The sequence below is a fragment of the Pongo pygmaeus genome, chromosome 5 (genome assembly GCF_028885625.2).
Source record: "Pongo pygmaeus isolate AG05252 chromosome 5, NHGRI_mPonPyg2-v2.0_pri, whole genome shotgun sequence".
Classification (NCBI taxonomy): Eukaryota; Metazoa; Chordata; class Mammalia; order Primates; family Hominidae; genus Pongo; species Pongo pygmaeus.
This window is the reverse complement of record NC_072378.2, coordinates 58,208,258-58,231,577: the sequence shown is the minus strand read 5'-3', so window position 1 is coordinate 58,231,577 and position 23,320 is coordinate 58,208,258. Positions and strand designations below refer to the sequence as shown.

The following is a 23,320-nucleotide window of genomic DNA, read 5'->3' as shown; positions in this document are numbered from 1 at the left end:
GGGACAATGAATCTATACTGGGGTCAACAGAGAAGGCTGAAGGAATGTACCTAACCTGAGCTTTAGAGGAGAAACAGTAGTTAGCATGGTGGGGAATGGAAGGGCATTCCCAGCAGGGAGGGTAATATGAGGAAAGAGGGAGTGTGTAGTTGAATGTGCAGGGAAAGTTTGTGCAGAATGGCTAAATCACTGGATTGGATTATAGAGTAGGGAGCTGAATGGCAATAGATGGAACTGGAGAGGTAGACAGAACCAGGTCATGGAGGGCCTCATGCACAAAATAATAGGTGGTTGGACTTCCTCATATAGGTAATGGAGAGCCATGTTCAAGACACACACCCAGGGGAAAAGTATTTGGATTAGATTTTGAAGAAGGATATGGGATGGGGTTCAGGGTGGGCAAATGGAGACTAGGCTAGTAAGTTGAGACCACTTCGCTTAGAATGATGAGAGGGCAATCTAATGTAGTACAAGGAAGGAAGGGAGGAGAGGAAACTGTTTAGAACAGGGTTTCTGCACATTTCGGGCCACATATTTCCTTGTGGTGAAGGGCTATCCTGTGCACTGTAGGGGCACTGTAGGATGTTTAGTAGCATCCTCAGCCTCCATCCACTAGATGCCAAGAGCAGGCCCTCCTCCAGTTGTGATCACCAAAAATGTCTCCTCCATGGCAAAATTACCCCCATTTGAGATCTACTGGTTTAGACACTCTGGTATTAAAATAGAATCAACTGGATTTGGATGTATGGAGAAGGTGGAAAATAACAGTCAAGGTTAACTTTAGGGTTTCTGTATTGACAAAATAGGTGAGAAATAGATAAGAGAACAGGTTTGATCTTTGAACAAATTAAATTTGAGATACTTGTGGGATATCCTAAAAAGAGATCCAAGAGATAGCTGGATAGATGGATCTGTGCTCAGAGAATTCTCACCTGGAGATACAGATTTGGGGATTATTTGCATATGGATGGAAAAAAATACCATAGGGGTGAATGAGTTCACTCAGGGAGACTCATGAAGTAAGAAGAGAACGAGGCAGGAACTCTACGGACAACCAAGAGTTAAGGGTGATAGAGCATTGTTTAAATCACAGTTTAATTCTTGCCAATGAAAGGGAAAAGAGAAGTATGTATCACTATGTCATTTTTAATCAGTAATGAAGACCTTGGTATCCCATGACTCAAATAGAAGGTAAGATCTCTAAAAAAATGTGTGGGAGTAATCGGGGAAATGTGCACAAGATAGTCAGTCTTAAATGCAGTGTTTGTTGAATTTATTTTTCCCTGTGCTTTCAGTGCAAAACTAAACAAAACCTTGAAAAGCCTCATAGTTTTAGTGTGGTGAATGAATACCTAGAAATGCAAGGTTAAATTGAAAAACCCATTATATATTTATTAGCAGTGTTGTTTCACTACCTTGTCATCAATGTTCAAAAACAGTACTGCAATAGAAAGCTCAAGGGAAATGCAGGAGCTTTATATAAAGACATATTCTTTAGCCTTTGATAAGGTTCTACAGTGATAATTCTGGAAAAAGTAAAATGTCATGAAGCAATGAACAAAAAGAGCTTACAGGATAGAAAGCAAACCAATAACAAGAACTAGTATCATATTTGGCAGGCAGGTCAGTGAAGTAGGCAGATAATTTCCTACCGGTGACATGATTTCCATGAAGCTAATTGCCTACAATGCCAATTATGGTGAGAAGCCTTAGACTAGGGCAATCGCGATCTGTGAAAAAGGAATTCAATGCTGAAAAGACCAGATGCCTTGGGTAAATAAGTGATTACCTGAATATAAGTTAGATACCCTCGTGAGAAACATTAACTCTTCAGGCCAACAACGTACCACCAGAGGTCCACTCCCAAATAATGCTCTGTGTCTTCCAAAGGGCCTTACAACCAAACCAGCACACCTATCCAAAACGCAGCTTCTACACACCAAGGCTCTGTGTGTTGAAAGGAAGACAAACCGAATGAAGTTCATAAAATAAATTCCCCATCTCACTCATTTGTCAGAGGGAATATCTGCCAGTATTCTCTGCAATACAGGACCCTGTGCTTACCCGACTTCTGCAGGGAGCTCTGGACTGCCTTCCTGATTCCAGCCTCTGTCAACCTTTTCTCTCCCTCCCTTTGCCAACACTAGAAAAGAAGTTAACAAATGGATCTAATTACCACAGTGGTTTGAGGCTTCTCAACGTTTTTTTTTTTTTTTCCTTCCAGCTGTAAAGATGTCCTCAGACTGAGCTTCACATTCAGAACTGCTGTCAAACTCTCACTTTAATGGGCACTTAAATTTAATGTCAAGCTGATGCCTGTGGAAGACTTTGATTAAATTTGCAAAGAGTAGACTCTAACTGAAACAGAACTTCAGAGTTGTCTCATTTCGCCTTTCAAGCTTAAATCCCAGAAGTTTTCTTCTTTGTAAAGAATTACAGAAGTTTGCTTGCAAAGACCCTGAGTATCAATAAGACAGCAAAGTGTAACAAGCAAAACACCCTGCATGCTTTTAGAGAGAAGAAATCCCTTAGCTTATTAAAATTCTATGTGAATTAAAGATCTTTCCCATTGCTTTATTCCATTCCCAGCTCATTTGAAATCTATAACTATTCACTTTTATGACTCTATAATATAATATTATAAGCAGTCCTAAAAAGTTTACTTAAAACCTTCCTAGTGTTCTTTTATGCACACGGCAATTAAGTTTTGTACTGTATGGACAGAGTGAAAAACATTATGGAAAAACAACTTGAAAGAAATATGACAAAATCTCTCCTAACAATGTCATTGCTTCAACCAGCTACAAATTTCCAACCTAGTTTCTTTTGCTGTTTCTTCTTTTGTCTTTGATACAATCATACAGCCTCTCTTCCTTGAAGAGATAATAAAAGACTAAAAGTTAAAAGATCTGGAAGACTCATATTCTTTTTCACTGGCTACGGTTTTGAAAAGAGGCTGTTGGCTTTTGATTTTTTCTTTTGGGTTCTTTACATCACCCAATTCAAACAGGTCTGCTCTCAAAGAAAACAAATCAAAATTGTCAAGACCTGTGAAGCATGAAAAATAAATTCCTTTTTCCAACTCCAAAAAGCACCAGAAAAGCATTAATTTTGATCTCTTTTATAAACCTCTATCCCCTATCCTCTAATCTATAGATTTCACAGAATGTTTATATATTCTTCTGTATAATACATGACAGGAGATCAAATCTTATTATGAATAAATTGAATTGAACCTGTAATACAACTAATATTTAAACTAGTGTTATTTTGGAGTTTGACTAGACACATATAAAACATTCAAGTAAGATGACACAAATTCCTGGGGCTGCCAGTATAAAATAAACAGTCCAGTAAGCCACATCTACCATGCCGTTAATGACTCTGTCCTTTTAGCTGGTGGGAAAACAGGCTTCATAAAAGAAGAACACGAAGCAGTAGAAAAAGACAGCCTTGCAAAATGCTCCCAGATACAAAACATTCTATTATAAAATTTCTCATTGAACTACAGTGGCGAGAGTGCTTCTAATATCTCCCTTTTAACACAACAAAGACCTACATTTCTATGCTCGGCTTTCTAAAGCTAACTTAATTCTGTGGTTAAAACAGCTCCAGGTAGCACTTGTTCTTTTTTTTTTTTTTAAAGGACTTGTGGTTTTGCAGTCCATGCATGAAGTGGTGGGCAATCATCAGATTCCTGTTGAGAACTACAAATGATGAAGGGAGTAGCAGATGGTTTCAGAAGGCAGAGATTTATAGGGGTAATTTGTAGTGGAATAATACTATTTTCTGAACTAGGTAATAATAATTCACCAAGACAAGTAAAAGTTTAGATAGTATCTTATTTAATTATATGTTGCTAAATATTCCAAGAAATCTTTGACTCAGAAGCCTAAAATGAAAACTCAATTAGTTGACATTTTTAGTTTCTGATGATCTGATCTCGTTTAATCCTTTTCATCGTGATGCAGTTTATCACATGATTAAAAATATGGTGCTGCTAACAGTCTAGTTTTCTGAATACAATGTCCTCTTTTCAATTTAGTTAGTATATGATTCAAAAGGATAAAAGTATCCCTCTTTACCAGGAAAAGAAGACAGAAATAGACTAATACTTTTCACATATTCCAAGGTGATAGATGAGGAAGAACTATGTTTCAAACCGGGTTTCCTGAGCACCCCAAATCCTATTGGTGAATGAGTAGAGCCCCGGGAGGAAATCACTATTTAGAGGAGGGTATCCACAATGGCACTGCTCCACAAGGCATACGTGGCAGGGATCATCAACTTCTCCTTACTCCCTTGACAAAAGCAGGCAGAGAGAACAGGGCATTGATCTAGTATGTCTGTAATCATCCACAACATTTATTAAATTCTATTGCCAGCACTGAAAAGAGGCGGTTACTACAAGTATCACTATTCATTGCTGAAGTTAATTAATTTACCAGATCTATTTGGTAATTCACAGCAACTACAGAAGTAATAAGGTATGGAAGTTGGTAAAATAAACACTGTATATGTACAACTTTCTTGCTTGGTAATTGTCTATTCTTCATGAACCTGTCCCCAGAGTAATGGCAGCAGATAAGGCATGCCATTATTTTACATAATAAAATATCCCCATTATTCCTTAATAAATACAACTGGCTATACAAATTTTATTTTAATTCCCAAGTCAAGTCACAGTTCACTCAGGAGAGTTTGGTGCCTGAGGTAGAATAACCACAAATAGGTCAACTCTTAAAAAAAAGGTAAAGAAAAGTTTAAAATCTTCATTAGTGATCAGCAGTGTGTTGGCTACTCCAGATTACCACTTTAAAAACTGAAGTAATGTCCAATCTGTTATGACATAAGACTCTCCCAATTATACACAGACACTGTTATGTACACTTTGATATTTATTAACAAAAATGGTCCAGAAAAGGATTGAGTCAAAATTACAAAGTGATAAGAGTTAAAACAAAAGTTGTTCTTTATTGGAGTTTCTGGGGGACTTTAACCAGTCCCCAAAGCTATTTTTATCACCTAAAACAGGACTTAAATGACATCACTCAAGTGACAGATTTTAATAGAAACTCTTCCTCTTTCCTTTTGTCAAAGCAAAATATAGTGAAAGTCTCTGTTGTTACTTCAAACCTGCTTTCCTAATAAGTGTGCGTGCCTGTAGATGGATTGGGATGTAGTGTAGAGAGAAGTTAAACAAAAAGGTTATAAAAAAGAAAGGCCAGGCACAGTGGCTCACAACTGTAATCCCAGCACTCTGGGAGGCTGAGGTGTGAGGATCACTTGAGCCCAGGAGTTTGAGATCAGCCTGGGCAACATAAGGAGACCCCCACCTCTACAAAAAAAATTTTTTTTTAATTAGCTGGATATGGGGTGCACACGTGTGGTCCCAACTACTTGGGAGGCTGAGGCAGGAGGATCACTTGAGCTGGGAAGGTCGAGGCTGCAATCAGCTGTAATTGTGTCACTGCACTAAGCCTCGGTGACAGAGTGAAACCCTTTTTCAACAACAAAGGCAAAATCTTAAAAAGAGGAAACAGGCTACTGAGGAAAAAGGGTTACAAAACTGCCTAAGAATCTTCACTAAAGTAATCTTCTAGTCCTTCCATATCCATTTCCAGAGAGGAATTTAAAGAGGCCAGAGCAGATGATGCATCCTTGGTTTTCTGGACACTTGGTTTGGGTTGAGGAGTTTCTGGTTGGATAGGTTCCTTCTTTATGTCTTTACCACCATTTAGAATACGTTGGCTCTCACAAAAGAACTGATTAGGATGATTCAAAGAAAAGCCACAATCATCCACCTGTAAAGGAAGGAAATTTATATTGCATTAATACATGGCAAAGCTATAAATATATGAGTTTCAAAAACTGTTCTAGTACTTGTTTAAAACTTAATACCTGAAACATGGATTCTAGCTGTTCGCATTCTAACACTTAATCAACTACTTACACCATTTCATTCAAAGAGAGCTTCAGCTACTACCCAAACCTAAATGGCTCCCACATTTATATTTCTAGTCTGAGCCTCTGTGTTTGGCTCCAGTTCCCTATCTAGTTTCAGTCCCATATCCAACACCTACTCAACATCTAAGATGGCTCAAAGGCAGCTCAAACCCAACAGGAAACGTATCCTTTCCCCTCTCCCCATCCTTTGCTCTCAGTGACTGGTATCACCATTCATCCTTGGGGCATACTAGACACCTTTCTCTCACCTCCCCAGCCCCCAACTCCCACCTGCTACCTCCCATCTACACCATGCCCTCAATTCTGGCAATACCCAAAACATTACCAATTCTGGTTGACAATTATGTCAAAACAAAACATTAGAAAACTATAAAATTATGTTTGGAATACAAACGTGTGTGTGTGTGTGTGTGTGTGTATATGTGTGTGACTGACATTGTATGTTAGTGAGGCACAGGTTAGGGACCTGTGTGATTCATTATTGTATCCCCAGTTCCAAGCAAAAGGCCTACCACATTGTAGGCCAATAAATATTTGTGGGTTTTTAAGTGATCGTAAAATCACTTTTGATCATTTTGATACTGGTCCCTGATACCACTTGTGTTTTAGAGCTGACTTGTAAGTCTGGCATATGCACTCATTTAGTATGATATAAACTGAAAAAGCAACCTCAGTCAATGTAATTCTTCATTCTAATCTTGGCCTTTCCTTGATCTTTTTACAGAAAATCTCTTCTTGTAAATTTCACTGTGACTGAATACAAACATGCTGGTTCATAACTTATGTTATTTTTTCACAAATACTATCATTAAACTTTGAGTATCATTTAAAATTATGCACTCTAGTCATCTCTCCTTATATGCAGTTTCACTTTCCACAGTCTCAAATCCCTGCCTTCTCGCCTTCTGCAGTTGGAGTCGACAACAAAAATATTATTTTGCTTGAGTGAGTGACTGTTGGTTTCTTTGGTGGTATTTTCATTTATCAAGTTTTTGGAAACTGAGAAGTGATTCCATTTCTTTTGTTCATCTGTCTTGTATTAACTAATCCTTTTACGTCTCACCCTTCGTACTGAAGTGACTTGCACACTGTAGGTATCTAATAAATATTTGGTGACGTGAACCCAGAAATAGTGTATGCCAGTGATAATTTTGCATATTTAATGAAAGCCTTACTATATAAAAGACCGTGTTATAAACTATTCGCTATTCAGCATACAGGAATACATTTGACTAACTCAAATTTCCAGCCCAGTAAGTCATATACTTAAAAACCTCTACCAAGAATGGAGAAGTGATGAGGGTCACAGATAAAGGCCTATTACACTCCACAGTAGAGAGAAATTTCGGCTGAGGAGATCAAGGAAATCTTTGTAAGAGGAGTGCTATTTGAGTTGCATCTGGAAAGATGGAGAGAGTGAAAAGCTGGGATGATGAGGTGAAAGGTAATATTTGCAGCAGAACCACATGAGCAAGGTAAAGAGGGAATGTCCTGGGAAAGCAAATATTAAACAGTTCACATAGCCTACTATGAAAGGCACATACAAGGAAACAATAAGGAATGAGGTTGGAAAGACAGGCAGGGGCCAGCCTGAGAGAGCCTTGAAAATCAGGGTAAGTGGTCAAGACCTAATTCTCTGGGCAACACAGAGTCACCAAAAACCCTTAAAAAGAGATGTGGTGTGATTAAAGCTATGTATAATCTTATAGTAGATTAAAATGAATTGGCCAGGGAAAAAGGGGTTGCTGCTATGGTCTAGAATGAACCCTACTGGTGGACGGACCAACAGACAGAAACCTGAGTCTTTTCTGGTAATACTTATTTAAGCACCCTAGGAATCTCTGATTCTCTTTTGCTAGTTGTTAATACATGTTAGGCTAATTTTATAGTAATTCCAGTGTGTAACAGATGGATAGTATACAGACTGATTTTAAGAGTTATAGATCATTAAGAACAAATTTTTATCTTTGCTTTATTTTTTTAACTTAGCTGCTTGATTTCAAAATGTTTCCGAAATGCTTTATATCTATAATTTTTATTAACAATGGAATCATTTATGAGCTTTTTTATTACATTCAATTTTCACCCAATTCATTAAAAACTGGGAAATCCAATATAAATTTTGCATTTTGCAATGTGTTTCACAAAAAGTATGTTTATTGTCTAATACATTTTAATCAGAAGGCTTTATAGTTTGTAAAATAGTTTGTAAACAGAAAATCAGAGATTAGAAAGACCTTGGGGAATCCATTAAATTCAATCTCCTCCATGTACAGAGGCCTAAGGAGAATAGATAGTTTATTAAAGGTCAGAATTAGTAACTGGTTTTGTCTGAGTTAAAATTCAGGCCTTCTGACTAGATCATTAGTTGCTCTGAAATCAGTTTTAAGAGATTGTATGCAAAATCATACTGATAATGATATCTCCATTATAAATTTTATTTCGAGATAAACTTGGCTACAAAGATTATAAAAACATAGCTGTATTATTTTATGCAAAAATAACCTAATATCTTATGCTATAATAATGTCTTGGCATTTTCTATACCTTGCTTCAAGTTGTCAGTTATCAACACATTTATTAGACTTCAATGTGCACAAAATAGGGTAATCTTTTTAAAGTCTGAGTTTCTTCATCTATGAAATGGAGATAATAGTGTTAGGTCATAGGGTTGCTATGGGAAAAGTAAATAAAAATGAATGTAAAAAAAGAGTTGTTCTATGAAATGTAAATAAAATGTTTTTAAAGAGTCAAGAAAAGCCAGTCACTTTAAGAAAAAGGTGAAAGTCACAGAAGGAGAGGGAGAAAGATCCTATTGCTTTGCATATAACAAGTTCCTTTTCTATTTTAAGGAATCCAAGCGGGAAATTGCTGATGCTGTATTATGGGTATAGTTTATAAAAGAAAGATAAAACCAAATTCCAAACACTAAACGATACTCAAAAGACCTTGCCCTAACTAATAAATGGCATTTAAATGTCTTAACTTTAAGATAGAATATTTAAGGTATGTGCGTATCGTTAATGAATCATTTTAATTTTTTTTAAATTATATTTAAAGTTCTGGAGTCCATGTGCAGAACATGCAGGTTACATAGGTATACACATGCCATGGTGGTTTGCTGCGCCCATCAACCCGTTATCTACATTAGGTACTTCTACTAATGCTATCCCTCCCCTAGCACCACCCCCCACCAAACAGGCCCTGGTGGGTGATATTTCCCTCCCTGTGTCCGTGTGTTCTCATTGTTCAACTCCCACTTATGAGTGAGAACATGCAGTGTTTGGTTTCTGTTCTTGTGTTAGTTTGCTGAGAATGATGGTTTCCAGCTTCATCCATGTCCCTGCAAAGGACATGAACTCATCCTTTTTTATGGCTGTATAGTATTCCATGGTATATATGTGCCACATTTTCTTTACCCAGTCTATCGTTGGTGGGCATTTGGGTTGGTTCCAAGTCTTTGCTATTGTGAACAATGCCACAATAAACATAAGTGTGCATGTGTCTTTATAGTAGCATGATTTATAATCCTTTGGGTACAACCCCGTAATGGGATTGCTGGGTCAAATGATATTTCTGGTTCTAGATCCTTGAGGAATCGCCACACTGTCTTCCACAATGGTTGAACTAATTTACACTCCCACCAACAGTGTAAAAGCATTCCTGTTTCTCCACATCCTCTCCAGCATCTGTTGTTTCCTGACTTTTTAATGACCACCATTCTAACTGGCATGAGATGGTATCTCATTGCAGTTTTGATTTGCATTTCTCTGATGACCAGTGATGATGAGCATTTTTTCATATGTTTGTTGGCCACATAAATGTCTTCTTTTGCGAAGTACCTGTTCATATCCTTCGCCCACTTTTTGATGGGATTGTTTTTTTCTTGTAACTTTGTTTAAGTTCTTTGTAGATTCTGGATATTAGCCCTTTGTCAGATGGATAGATTGCAAAAATTTTCTCTCATTCTGTAGGTTGCCTGTTCACTCTGATGATAGTTTCTTTTGCTGTGCAAAAGCTCTTTAGTTTAATTAGATCTCATTTATCAATTTTGGCTTTTGTTGCCATTGCTTTTGGTGTTTTAGTCATGAAGTCTTTGCCCATGCCTATGTCCTGATTGGTTTTGCCTAGGTTTTCTTCTAGGGTTTTTATGGTTTTAGGTCTTACATTTAAGTCTTTAATCCAACTTGAGTTAATTTTTGTATAAGGTGTAAGGAAAGGGTCCAGTTTCAGTTTTCTGCATATGGCTAGCCAGTTTTTTCAAAACTATTTATTAAATAGAGAATCTTTTCCCCATTGATTTTGTCAGGTTTGTCAAAAATCAGATGGTTGTAGATCTATGGCATTATTTCTGAGGCCTCTGTTCTGTTCCATTGGTCTATATATCTGTTTTGGTACCAGTACCATGCTGTTGTGGTTACTGTAGCCTTGTAGTATAGTTTGAAGTCAGGTAGCGTGATGCCTCTAGCTTTGTTTTTTTTTTTTTTTTTTTTTTTTTTTGCTTAGGATTGTCTTGGCTATGTGGGCTCTTTTTTGGTTCCATATGAAATTTAAAGTAGTTTTTTCTAATTCTGTGTAGAAAGTCAATGGTAGCTTGATGGGGATAGCACTGAATCTGTAAATTACTTTGGGCATTACGGCCATTTTCACGATATTGATGCTTCCTATCCATGAGCATGGAATGTTTTCCCATTTGTTTGTGTCCTCTCTTATTTCCTTGGGCAGTGGTTTGTAGTTCTTCAAGAGGTCCTTCACATCCCTTGGAAGTTGTATTGCTAGGTATTTTATTCTTTTTGTAGCAGTTGTGAATGGAAGTTCACTCACGATTTGGGTGTCTGTCTATTAGTGGTGTATAGGAATGCTTGTGATTTTGCACAGAGATTTTGTATCCTGAGACTTTGCTGAAGTTGCTGATCAGCTTATGAAGTTTTTGGGCTGAGATAACAGGGTTTTCTAAATATAAAATCATGTCATCTGCAAAAAGACAATTTGACTCCCTCTCTTCCTATTTGAATACCCTTTATTTCTTTCTCTTGCCTGATTGCCCTGGCTAGAACTTCCAATGTTGTGTTGAATAGGAGTGGTGAGAGAGGGCACCCTTGTCTTGTCCCGGTTTTCAAAGGGAATGCTTCCAGTTTTTGCCCATTCAGTATGATATTGGCTGTGGGTTTGTCAAAAAATAACTCTTACTATTTTGAGATATGTTCCATCAATACCTAGTTTATTGATAGTTTTTAGCATGAAGGGATGTTGAATTTTGTTGAAGGCCTTTTCTGCATCTATTGAGATAATCATGTGGTTTTTATCACTGGTTCTGTTTATGCACTGGATTATGTTTATTGATTTGCATATGTTGAACCAGCCTTGCATCCCAGGGAAGAAGCTGACTTGATCATGGTAGATAAGCTTTTTGATGTGCTGCTGGATTCAGTTTGCCAGTATTTTATTGAGGATTTTTTGCATCGATGTTCACCAGGGATATTGGCCAGAAATTTTCTTTTTTTGTAGTGTCTCTGCCAGGTTTTGGAATCAGGATGATGCTGGCCTCATAAAATGAGTTAGAGAGGATTCCCTCTTTTTCTGTTGTTTAGAATAGTTTCAGAAAGAATGGTACCAGCTCTGCTTTGTACCTCTGGTGGAATTTGTCTGTGAATCTGTCTGGTTCTGGGCTTTTTTTTGGTTGATAGGCTATTACTGCCTCAATTTCAGAACTTGTTATTGGTCTATTCAGGGATTTGACTTCTTCCTGGTTTAGTCTTGGGAGGATGTATGTGTCCAGAAATGTATCCATTTCTTCTAAACTTTCTAGTTTATTTGTGTAGAGGTGTTTATAGTATTCTCTGATGGTAGTTTGTATTTCTGTGGGATCAATGGTGATATCCCCTTTATCATTTTTTATTGCACCTATTTGATTCTTCTCTCTTTTCTTCTTTGTTAGTCTGGCTAGCAGTCTGTTTTTTTGAACTTTTCAAAAAACCAGCTCCTGGATTCATTTATTTTTTGAAGGGTTTTTTGTGTCTCTATCTGCTTCAGTTCTGCTCAGATCTTAGTTATTTCTTGCCATCTGCTAGCTTTTGAATTTGTGTGCTCTTGCTTCTCTAGTTCTTTTAATTGTGATGCTAGGGTGTCGATTTTAGATCTTTCTTGCTTTCTCTTGTGGGCATTTAGGGCTATAAATTTCTCTCTAAACACTGCTTTAGCTATGTCCCAGAGATTCTGGTACATTGTGTCTTTATTCTCAACAGTTTCAATAACTTATTTATTTCTGCCTTAATTTTATTATTTACCCTGTAGTCATTCAGGAGCCGACTGTTCAGTTTCCATGTAGTTGTGCGGTTTTGAGTGAGTTTCTTAATCTTGAGTTCTAATTTGATTGCACTGTGGTCTGAGAGACTGTTTGTTAAGATTTCCATTCTTTTGCATATGCTGAGGAGTGTTTTACTTCTAATTATGTGGTCAATTTTAGAATAAGTGCAATGTGGTGCTGAGAAGAATGTATATTCTGTTGATTTGGTGTGGAGAGTTCTGTAGATGTCTATTAGGTCTACTTGGTCCAGAGCTGAGTTGAAGTCCAGAATATCCTTGTTAATCTTCTGTCTTATTGATCTAATATTGACAGTGGGGTATTAGAGTCTCCCACTATTATTGTGCAGGAGTCTATGTCTCTTTGTAGGTCTCTAAGAACTCGCTTTATGAATCTGGGCACTTCTGTATTGAGTGTGTATATATTTAGGACAGTTAGCTCTTCCTTTTGCATTGATCCCTTTGCCATCATGTAATGGCCTTCTCTCTTTTGATCTTTGTTGGTTTTAAGTCTGTTGTTTTATCAGAGACTAGGATTGCAATCCCTGCCTTTTTTTTTTTTTTTTTTTTTTTTCCTTTCTGTTTGCTTGGTAAATATTCCTCCATCCCTTTATTTTGAGCCTATGTGTGTCTTTGCCTGTGAGATGGTCTCCTGAATACAGCACACTGATGGGTCTTGACTCTTCATCCAATTTGCCAGTCTGTGTCTTTTAACTGGGGCATTTAGCCTCTTTACATTTCAAGTTAAATTGTTATGTGTGAATCTGACCCTGTCCTTATGATGCTAGCTGGTTATTTTGCTCATTAGTTGATGCAATATCTTCATAGTGTCGACAGTCTTTAGAATTTGATGTTTTTGCAGTTGCTGGTACCGGTTTTTCCTTTCCATGTTTAGTGCTTCCATTAGGAGCTCTTGTAAGGCAGGCCTAGTGGTGACAAAAATCTCTCAGCATTTGCTTGTCTGTAAAGGATTTTATTTCTCCTTCACTTATGAAGGTTAGTTTGGCTAGATATGAAATTCTGGGTTGAAAATTCTTTTCTTTAAGAATGTTGTATATTGGCTCCCACTCTATTCTGGCTTGTAGGGTTTCTGCAGAGAGATCCGCTGTTAGTCTGATGGGTTTCCCTTTGTGGGTAACCTGACCTTTCTCTCTGGCTGCCCTTAATATTTTTTCCTTCATTTCAACCTTCGTGAATCTGACAATTATGTGTCTTGGGGTTGTTCTTCTCAAGGAGTATCTTTGTGGTGTTCTCTGCATTTCCTGAATTTGAATGTTGGCCTGTCTTGCTAGGTTGGGGAAGTTCTCCTGGATAATATCCCTCAGAGTGTTTTCCAACTTGGTTCCATTCTCCCCGTCACTTTCAGGTACACCAATCAAACATAGGTTTGGTCTTTTCACATAGTCCCATATTTCTTGGAGGCTTTGTTCATTCCTTCTCATTCTTTTTTCTCTAATCTTGTCTTCTTGCTTTATTTCATTAAGTTAATCTTCAATCTCTGATATCTGTTCTTCTGCTTGATCAGTTCGGCTATGAATACTTGTGTATGCTTCATGAAGTTATCTTGCTGTGTTATTCAGTTCCATCAGGTCATTTATGTTCTCTAAACTGGTTATTCTAGGTAGCATTTCCTCTAACTTTTTTTCAAGGTTCTTAGCTTCCTTGTATTGGGTTAGAACATGCTCCCTTAGCTCGGAGGAGGTTGTTGTTACCCACCTTCTGAAGCCTACTTCTGGCAATTTGTCAAACTCATTCTCCATCCAGTTTTGTTCCCTTGCTGGTGAGGAGTTGTGATCCTTTGCAGGAGAAGAGATATTCTGGTTTTTGGAATTTTCAGCCTTTTTGCGCTGGTTTCTCCCCATCTTCATGGATTTATCTACCTTTGGTCTTTGACGTTGGTGAACTTTGCATGGGGTTTCTGAGTGGACGTCCTTTTTATTGATGTTGAAGGTATTCCTTTCTGTTTGTTAATTTTCCTTCTGACAGTCAGACCCCTCTGCTGCAGGTCTGCTGGAGTTTGTTGGAGGTCCACTCCAGACTCTGTTTGCCTGTGTATCACCAGTGGAGGCTGCAGAACAGCAAAGATTGCTCCCTGTTCCTTCCTCTGGAAGCTTCATCCCAGAAGGGCACCCACCAGATGCCAGCCAGAGCTGTCCTGTACGAGGTGTCTGTCGGCCCCTGCTGGGAGGTGTCTCCCAGTCAGGAGACATGGTGGTCAGGGACCCACTTGAGGAGGCAGTTCCTTAACAGAGCTCGAATGCTATGCTGGGAAATCAGCTGCTCTCTTTAGAGCTGGCAGGCAGGAACATTTAAGTCTGCTGAAGCTGCACCCACAGCTGCCCGTTCCCGCATATGCTCCATCCCAGGGAGATGGGGATTTTATCTATAAGCCCCTGACTGGGGCTGCTGCCTTTTTTCCAGAGATAATTAATCTTTTTATTAACCACTAAAACAGTGCCAAGGGCCTTGAAGTAAGGATTTGTGCCATGGCTCTGTGATGCTGTTTCTCCTTTTTCTTGATCTGCAATTGTCCTTAACTCATTTTGTGATGCTCTTTGTGATCTACTAAGTTGCTTGATAGCAAAATGAAATTATGAAGTTTCCTTTTTATAGAATTCTATTTTCTTCTAGGATGGGTTATTTGTGTTCTGAGTGTTTCTTTCACTTTCATTTTTAAAGGAAGTGTATATGGCTGTTTCCTTTTGTCTTGTTTAGGAAAATGAACTTAGGGGTTTTTTGGTATGTGGGGGGAAGGGGAAGAGCATAAACTAAACATAATGGAAATCTTACTTTAAAATTAAATTAGGAAAAGGAATAGAGAAATAGAGGTATCCACATCTAAATCCTCCATTTCATTTATTTCTTCTCAAGTCAGCAGCTATTTCCTTTACTCTGTTTGGAAATATTAAGTGAGCATTTTCATGACTTTGTCTACTGTGACTCTTTTGTTTCTTTCCTTGCCTGTTTTCTTTTTTGGTTACTATTGGTGATGTTTTTCTTTGTGGTTGATGATTTTAAAAATTATGTTTTGTGCATTATTTTATGTATTGAGATGGGAAAATTCTGAGAAGCATTTGCATTCTACCACACTAGCTTGCTCCTAGTGTTTCAGATCCAAAGTCCTGTAAAGGATCTGAAACAAATTCAGGAGTCTAGAGGAAGGTGGGTGGAGTGGAGGCCTTTAGAGGATACATTATAAATTTTAGATTTCATCTTAAGAGAAATAGGAAGCCATTGAAGGTTTTAAAAAGCAGGTTCCTGAAATGATCAGATTCCTCTATTTTAAAGGTCACTCCAGAAGCTGTGTGGAGGAGAAAGAATTGGAATGGGGCATGTGTAGATACTGGGAAATGAGTTAGGAAGCTATTGCAGTGATCCAAGTGAGACGATGGTGGCTTCTAGTCCAGCATTCTAACTGATATCCATAATGATGACCCTGAGTTATTATAAAAGGGCTTAATTGTATCACATATATCCTGTTTAAGATTGCAGGAAAATGTGTGATAGGTTTTAATAAGATTTCTCTAGAGATTTATATGGTGGGGAAAAATTATGCTCAGCCATTTGGAAAATAAGTACCCACAGTTACTCAGTGTCCAAAGAGGTCTACCTCTGAAAACATTATTTTCTATTAAAATTCTGTGGTTAATCTACACATGACCTAGTGTTTTCATTTATACATGGAACATGCAGAAAGTAAAGAATAAACTATTAGTATAAAATTATTTTAAACATTGACCCTAAAAACACAGAGGAAAACAGGTTTCAAGCAGGCCAGCTTTTAACATCTACTAAATGAATCTCTCTCAAACATTTGCTTGGAATCAGCACATTCTGCACACAATGACCTTCACACAAACATGGGTCTCATATTTCTGCCACTGCAAATGTAGATTTTGAAGGAATGAAAGCAATATTGTTTTACCTATGGGATATTTGGGTTTTAATCAAGAGGTTTTGCAATGACAGCTTATAATGAGGCAGCTGGTATTACCAAAAAAGCCATATGGAACTATCATTGTGCTGCTGCAAATGGTATCAATTAACTGGTTTATTTTCAAAATTTCCATTTAAGTGAGTTTGATCACAGAGGCCTCGGGAAAATAAACATAGGATTTTATTTGGGGGAGGGGTAGCATGGCAGAAACCTGACAATAAAAATAGATTCCATTTTTAAATTAAAAATAAAAATAGATTCCATTTTTAAATTAAATTAGAAAAAATAATAAATGAAGGAGGATATTCACATCTAAAAGTCCACAGTGAGAGATCTAGTGAATACAAACAGCCTTTTTATTTTGTTGATTTAAATGTGGTTTAAGTTAGACTATTTTTATATGTAAGGGGATTTAGATATATGTCTTTCCAAAACCTTCATTAATCTAAAGCAAGTTTTAAAAATTGGCAATAGTGGCAATACTTGAGGGAATAATCAATAGGAGAGATATTACAAAAGCAGATTTGAGAACTAAAAAACCACTCCTTACTATTTGGTGATTATGCCACAAACTCAATGTTTAAATCTAATTTTTGTATCTTATTTTTATAAAAAGAGGTTGGATAATAGACCTCACTTGTGAAAATTCTGAGGCCTCTTAATTAAAAGCGTCCACAAATGATTAAAGAACAATAGGAAATTAAAACTCTCAAGCGGAGCAACCAAATTAAAGAATGCAGTCTTCGAGAGAGAGTCATATAAACCTGCTGTTGCCAAACATGGCTTATCTGGTGAGATTCCTATTGTGATAAAACTAATGAGATTTTGTTGTTGCTATTTTCTTGATGTTTACTCCTTGAAGTTTTGTTTAAAAAAAAGCTTTTAAATAAGAATAATACTTTCAAAAGTTAGGTATAGAAGAACGAGGACAGGACCCACAACAGACTGGGGCTCTAGCTCCAGATCCTCCATTAACCAATTACAGCATGTAAGGCAAGTTAGAGTCCCTACATGTTTACCATGCTATGAAGATAAACAGGAAAATGCCAATTACCTCTGCTGTCATTATCACAAATTTAGTACCAAATATCATAGAACAGTACAGTCATGGTTAGGCTCACAAGCTTTAGATGAGTTAGACAGCTTGAATTTAAATCTAAGTTCTATCCCCTATAAGTAGTGTGACCCCACACAGATTGTTTAACTTCTCTAAGTTTTATTCATAGACAGGGAAATATACATACAGTATCTTGCTGTAATGTCAATCAAAAGAGCTAATGCGTTCAAAAATTTTAGTGCTGTGCCTGGTATACATTAAGGCAGGGGTTCCCAACCCAGTCCGAGGCCTGTTAGGAATTGGGCCTCACAGCAGGAGGTTAGCAGTGGGTGAGTGAGTGGAGCTTCATCTGTATTTACAGCCACTCCCCATCACTTGCATCACTGCCTGAGTTCCACCTCCTGTCAGATCAGCAGTGGCCTTAGATTCTCATGGGGGTGTGAACCCTATTGTGAACCCCGCATGCAAGGGATCTAGGTTGCGTGCTTCTCATGATTATCTAATGTGCCCTCCCACCAGCCCCTGTTTAACCATGGAAAAATTGTCTTCCATGAAACTGGTCCCTGGTGCCAAAAAGGTTGGAGACCGCTGCATTAAGGGTTCCATAGATATTGGCTGGTATTATTACTATTATTATTTTAATTATTATTGGTAATATTATAAAATATCTTTTTCCTATGAGATATTTTATCAAGTAAGAAATTCTGCAATTATATAACCATAATAGAAAAACTACTTTGTAACAACCAAATAAAAAACATAAAAATAATTGTAAAACTTTAGCATGGTAGCTGATGATGATTTCAACAAATGCAACTTCTTTTTTGGGAGGGTCATGGATCTTTAATAAATTCCATGGACTCTGGAAAAATACACATATGTACTTAGAGACAAAATGTTTCAAGAAGTACAAGGATCTCCAAAGTCCGTTCTTGGATGTCTTTCCCAGGTTAGAAATCCAGGCTCAAGATCAGTGGACGCAAACTAGGGGCCAGAGGGCTGAATTGGACTTGATGTGTTTTGTTGGCCTGCAGAGGGCCTCACAATTTGCCAATGTGAATGCCTCTAATAGGGAAAACACGTTTAGTGCACTATAATGCTACCATACTCTATGGTACTAATCTCAGGCAGCTTCACTTTTTTGGGCTATATGCCCAATCTCTGTAAGCCTCTGAGTTTGTGACATTGGCTTTACACACTTCAAAATCTATTCTGTGCCAGACTGGGTCATTCCACTCTTACTCTAATAATCAAGCAGGCTTTTTTGTACTAAGGAAGCTGGCAAGATAAAAACCAAACACATTCCCCTGACTCGTGTATAGTTAGGGGTCCACATGCAATCTAGGTTTTGCCATGCAGATAAATATGAGACTTGGGAAGTGGATTACAGTAACATCAGGTGGCAGCCACAAGTACAAGGATCAGATTTTCTGCATGGAAGATGGCAAAAGCCTTGGTTCTTCTAGGCAGCTGTGGCAAAGGTTCCAGATCTAGTCTAGAGGTTGGCAAATCAAGGCCTGTGGGTCAAACTGGGTCTACCACCTAATTTTATAAATAAAGTTCTATTGGATCAACAGTCATGCCTGTTTATTTGAATATTTTCTACGGCTGCTTTCGCACTACAACAGTAGAGTTGAGTAGCTGTGACACAGACCATATGGACCATGAAGCCTAAAATTTTTACACTCTGGCTCTTTATTGACCCTTGGTCTCATCCCTAGATATGGAGTGGTGGGTGACAGCTGTAGTAAAGATTTTCTCATGATGTAGCTTCTCCTAGTTACAAAATATTCCTGGTTCTGCAGCAACCAAGTTTAGTTGTCTGGTCGTTCAATAAATGCTATAAGTTACTTAAAATACCATGCAATCCCCTTTTCTGCTGAAAATAGCTAAAGTGGTTTCCATTGCTGCAACTAAAAACCCTGAATGTGACACAATAACAAAAGACAAATAATTAGGATATAAAGTTAAAAAAAATACTTACATTGTGTATCATCTCAAAGTATTTTTGACAGGCTACCTGGTAATGTGTCCCCTTTACTAAATCCAAAATCTAAAATGAATGAGGAAAAAGAGAAATAAAAATTAGAAATTAAGTTTTCTTCTAAACCACTGTAGCTCACAGTTGTTGGCCTTTTCATAATCTTCATTCCAGACAGGAAATGCAATAAATCGTGTAGCATGTTGTACTTCTGCAGCCTGGACACTGTGATAATTCTGACATTATACAGTAGTGGTTTAGGTCAGCATTAAACCACAGATGACAAGAGATAGTGATCTATCTGACCTACCAACTGTGCATTTTCATAACTTTACCTCAACAACAAGATGAAAATGGATCCTGGTATGATGACTTTGACAGTTATTGTCAGAACATCATATTGCAACATCTCTCCCAAAACTGTAGATAGAAATCTAGTAATCTAATGGTTGGTGCATGAAGCAATCAAGTATACTATTTAGATATTTATTTTCCACATTAATGGTTTATACAGATACAGCATAAAATACTGCTGTGTGCCCATCAGGAAAATTTAATGTAAACCCTTTTGGACAAGTATCTGTGAAGAGGGAATGCTTTTACCTTCAGTCAGATTTGTCGTTTTTGAAATGAAGTTATTTCTAGCAAAGCTCAGCAGAATATGAGAGTGAATAGTCTATTCTGAACACCTATTAGGGACATCATCCTATCTTTTGTAAATACAATTTGCTTTCCAATTCTACTTCATGTAATCTCTTCAGAGCGGTGCAAACTCTCATCCTTATCAGCAGACTGCAATGCCAGTTGAAATTTGTAAAGTTTCATTGCCTCCCCCAAGCCCTCAGATAAATAAAACACATATTTGGCCTATTTATCAAACGCAGTAAAATGCTGGAATTAAGAGATAACCTCAAATGAATGGAAACATAATTGTGGAGAAATGCTAATTTCTATTCCTTTTTTATTTTTTAAAAGGCTGACCTTCCTGTCACAAAAAGAAATGAACATGGGGTCTCAAATTCTTGCTATCCTCATTATTGAATATAGCTTAATGTCATTTGACAGATACACAAAAAAATTACAGTTACAGAACAGGCATTATACAATACTGGCAAGAATGTGCTTCAAAAATTGTTTTTCTCTGATTGTCTTATAGATTACATTTCTGAATTTCATGTCACCTTTTATTAAATCATATACGAAAGACCTGTGTAAATGCCAGCCAACCACAAAGGCCAGGTTTCTGCCAGTCTGCCTATCTGGCCTGTCTACTTTTCTTGATTTATTAGAGCAAAATATGAAAAATCAATTTAAAATGAGACTTTCTTCATTTTTAAATTTATTCTGCAAGTTTTCCAAGTAATGCTAACACTGAGTTCATGTTGTCTGATGCTCTTCACACAGATTTTCAAATTGTGATGAGATAAACTTGCAAATAATTACTGACAAACATCTATAATAATATATTAATATCTGAATTAGAATTTTGGAGAAGACTTCAAACATAAATTTAAGCTTTAGATGATCCCATAAATTACCTGAAGAGGAAATGGATTCACAGAAATAAAAAAGCTCAACCATATAAAAAGGAAATATGTAACATGATATACATACATACAATCTAGTATGTATATGTTTGGGAAACATGCTATGAAGAAATAATAAATCATATTAATAAAAAATTTAGTTGGGTAATCCATACGTGTAAAAAACTTACTAAAGAAAACTGACATAAAAGCCACAGAATGTGAGGAAAAACAGATGTATTGCAAATTTTAGGTTCAATTTTTAGGGTCCATAAAAAAATTTAAATTAATCATACTACAATCTTCCCCTGACCTGACCCCACTTGCAGAGAGGACTCTTCCTTAACAAAAATAATTTACTTTTATTTTTGTTTTATCTTATTAGGATGAATTTTTATTTAAAATCTGCTTGCAAATCTATAAACAAGCCATTCAACTATGATCAGGATAGCTTAAAGAACTTTAATCATGTCCCAGCATATTTCAGATAAATGAAGGTTTCTGTAAATAAGTAAAGGTGTGATGAGAAAAAAAGGCAATAGAGGTTTTTGAGGTAAACAAGTATTATTGGTAGATACTTTTATCTTCATTTCAGAAATGAGGAAATATATTAAAATTGGAGTATCTGTCTCCTGAGGGTGAGGGCCATTAACCGCAGAAAGAATTTTAAAAATCACATACAAATTAATAATCTTTCTTTTAAAGGAAGATAACTTACATGCTTTTAAAATTAAGGTAGAAAACATAAAACATTACTTCAAAAAATCCAACTAATGAATATATAGTCTCATTTCAGATTATGATCTATATTACAGAGACATAGGAAAAGAAAAGATGGACCAAGGAATGAAGTTTGACTTTTTCTCTGAGTAAAATGGGGAGCTAATACAATATTCTATGTGCAGGACTAAAGTGAACTGACATTTCCAGAGGGTTCATTTTTGCCTGCTGTGCTAGGAACAGATTGGAAAGGACAGAGGTAGAAACAGGGAGATCATTACAGGAATTCAGGGAATAGATGGTAGATCCATGGACCAGGGTGGCAATATCAGTGGAGATGATAAGTGGTCAGATTTGGAGACAAGGAGCATTTCCCACTTAATGGCTATAAAATATTTCTAAAATCAGATGTTCTGCATGAAAATACTCAAGAGGAACCTGTCCTCCAATGTCTTAAAATAATGCATGAGATACCACTCAACCCCTTCCCTTGCCAACTGATTTCCTAAATAACTAGTTCTAAAACTCGGGAAAATGCCAATATGAAAAACAAACCTATCATATAAAATAAATGTAAAATACCCAAAATATCACGTAGTGGCCACTAAAACAATATGATTAACAAACAGATATTTTTTGTGTAGAAACAGGAGTACAATACCTCATGTCTCTTAGAGTTAGGACTTCTTAGATGCACACTTTGCTGACTTCAAAATCTTCCCAAGTGATTCTGATGTTCTAGTATTTGTATATGGAGTGCAACCTGAGACTTCTTCTGCACTTTGTTTTGTTAAATTTTTCCAATATGAACATCACCACTAAGCACGGTATTAAGATATTCTGCAGGTAACTCTATTTTGATGTTGATACTAATACAACTTGCTGAGGGGGTTGGATGACTCCAAGGCAGGAAATACAAACTAAAAATCAGGTGAAGGAAATGAAGCATTAAGGTATGACCAAGACACTAAAATTCAGCTTATGATATAGGATCAAAATTACAAACCTGGCAAACACCAAAATCCAAGAACAGATGCCTAAGGTACACTGTGTGAAACAGAATTTAGGGTCAAATTTCCACAAGATACTTATACACCATGGAGTACTATGCAGCCACAAAAAAGAACAAAATCATGTCCTTTATGGCAACACAGATGCAGCTGAAGGCCATTATCCTAAGCAAGTTAATGCAGAAAAAAATCAAATACCACATGTTCTCACTTAAAGTGGGAGCTAAACATTGGTTATACACGGACGCAAAAAAGGCAACAATAAACACTGGGGATTCTAAAACTGGGGGGAGGGAGACAAGGGTTGAAAAACTACCTATCAGATACTATGTTCACTACTTGGGCAATGGGATTATTAGAAGCCCAAGCCTCAGCATCATGCAATATACCCATATAATAAACCTGCACATGTGCCCCCCTGAATCTAAAACAAAAATTTTTTAAAACATATTAAGAAAAAACTAAAATACTCCACAAAGTAATGAAGATGTTGTTAGGCAAGAATACTTTTTGCCTGTGTTTGTTTCTGCAGCATAGCTTCTGAAAGCCCAGACCTCCATCCTCGCAAGCTAGTCTTGGCTCCTAAAAAGACAGCTTCCCAAGATGGCAGGCCAGGACTGCCCAGAGTGAGGGTCAGAAATAGAATAGGTCAGGAAAACACATACTACATAGAGGTGGAAACCCATCAAGAGGAAGAAATATAATGAAGAGACAAAAAAACAAGAATAGGAAGAAAAATGTGGAAAGCCAGAGAAATGGGATAAGTAAATGGAGTCCATGGCTTGCTATTTATGTGGCTTGTAAGCATCAAAGTCTAAC

General features: G+C 37.0%; 1 protein-coding gene across 2 annotated transcripts in view; it reads right to left on the bottom strand.

Moving 5' to 3' along the window:
* Nucleotides 1-4,885: 4,885 nt before the first annotated feature.
* Nucleotides 4,886-23,320, bottom strand: part of PRIM2 (DNA primase subunit 2) — a 315,402-nt gene continuing 296,967 nt past the window's right edge. For both annotated transcript variants that reach the window (XM_063666291.1, XM_054492444.2), the window contains 2 exons: nucleotides 19,249-19,317; nucleotides 4,886-5,804 (listed from right to left, as the gene is read on the bottom strand). In XM_063666291.1, coding sequence (XP_063522361.1) covers nucleotides 5,574-5,804; nucleotides 19,249-19,317 — 300 coding nt within the window. In that variant the 3' untranslated portion in view covers nucleotides 4,886-5,573. The remainder of the gene's footprint in view (nucleotides 5,805-19,248; nucleotides 19,318-23,320) is intronic.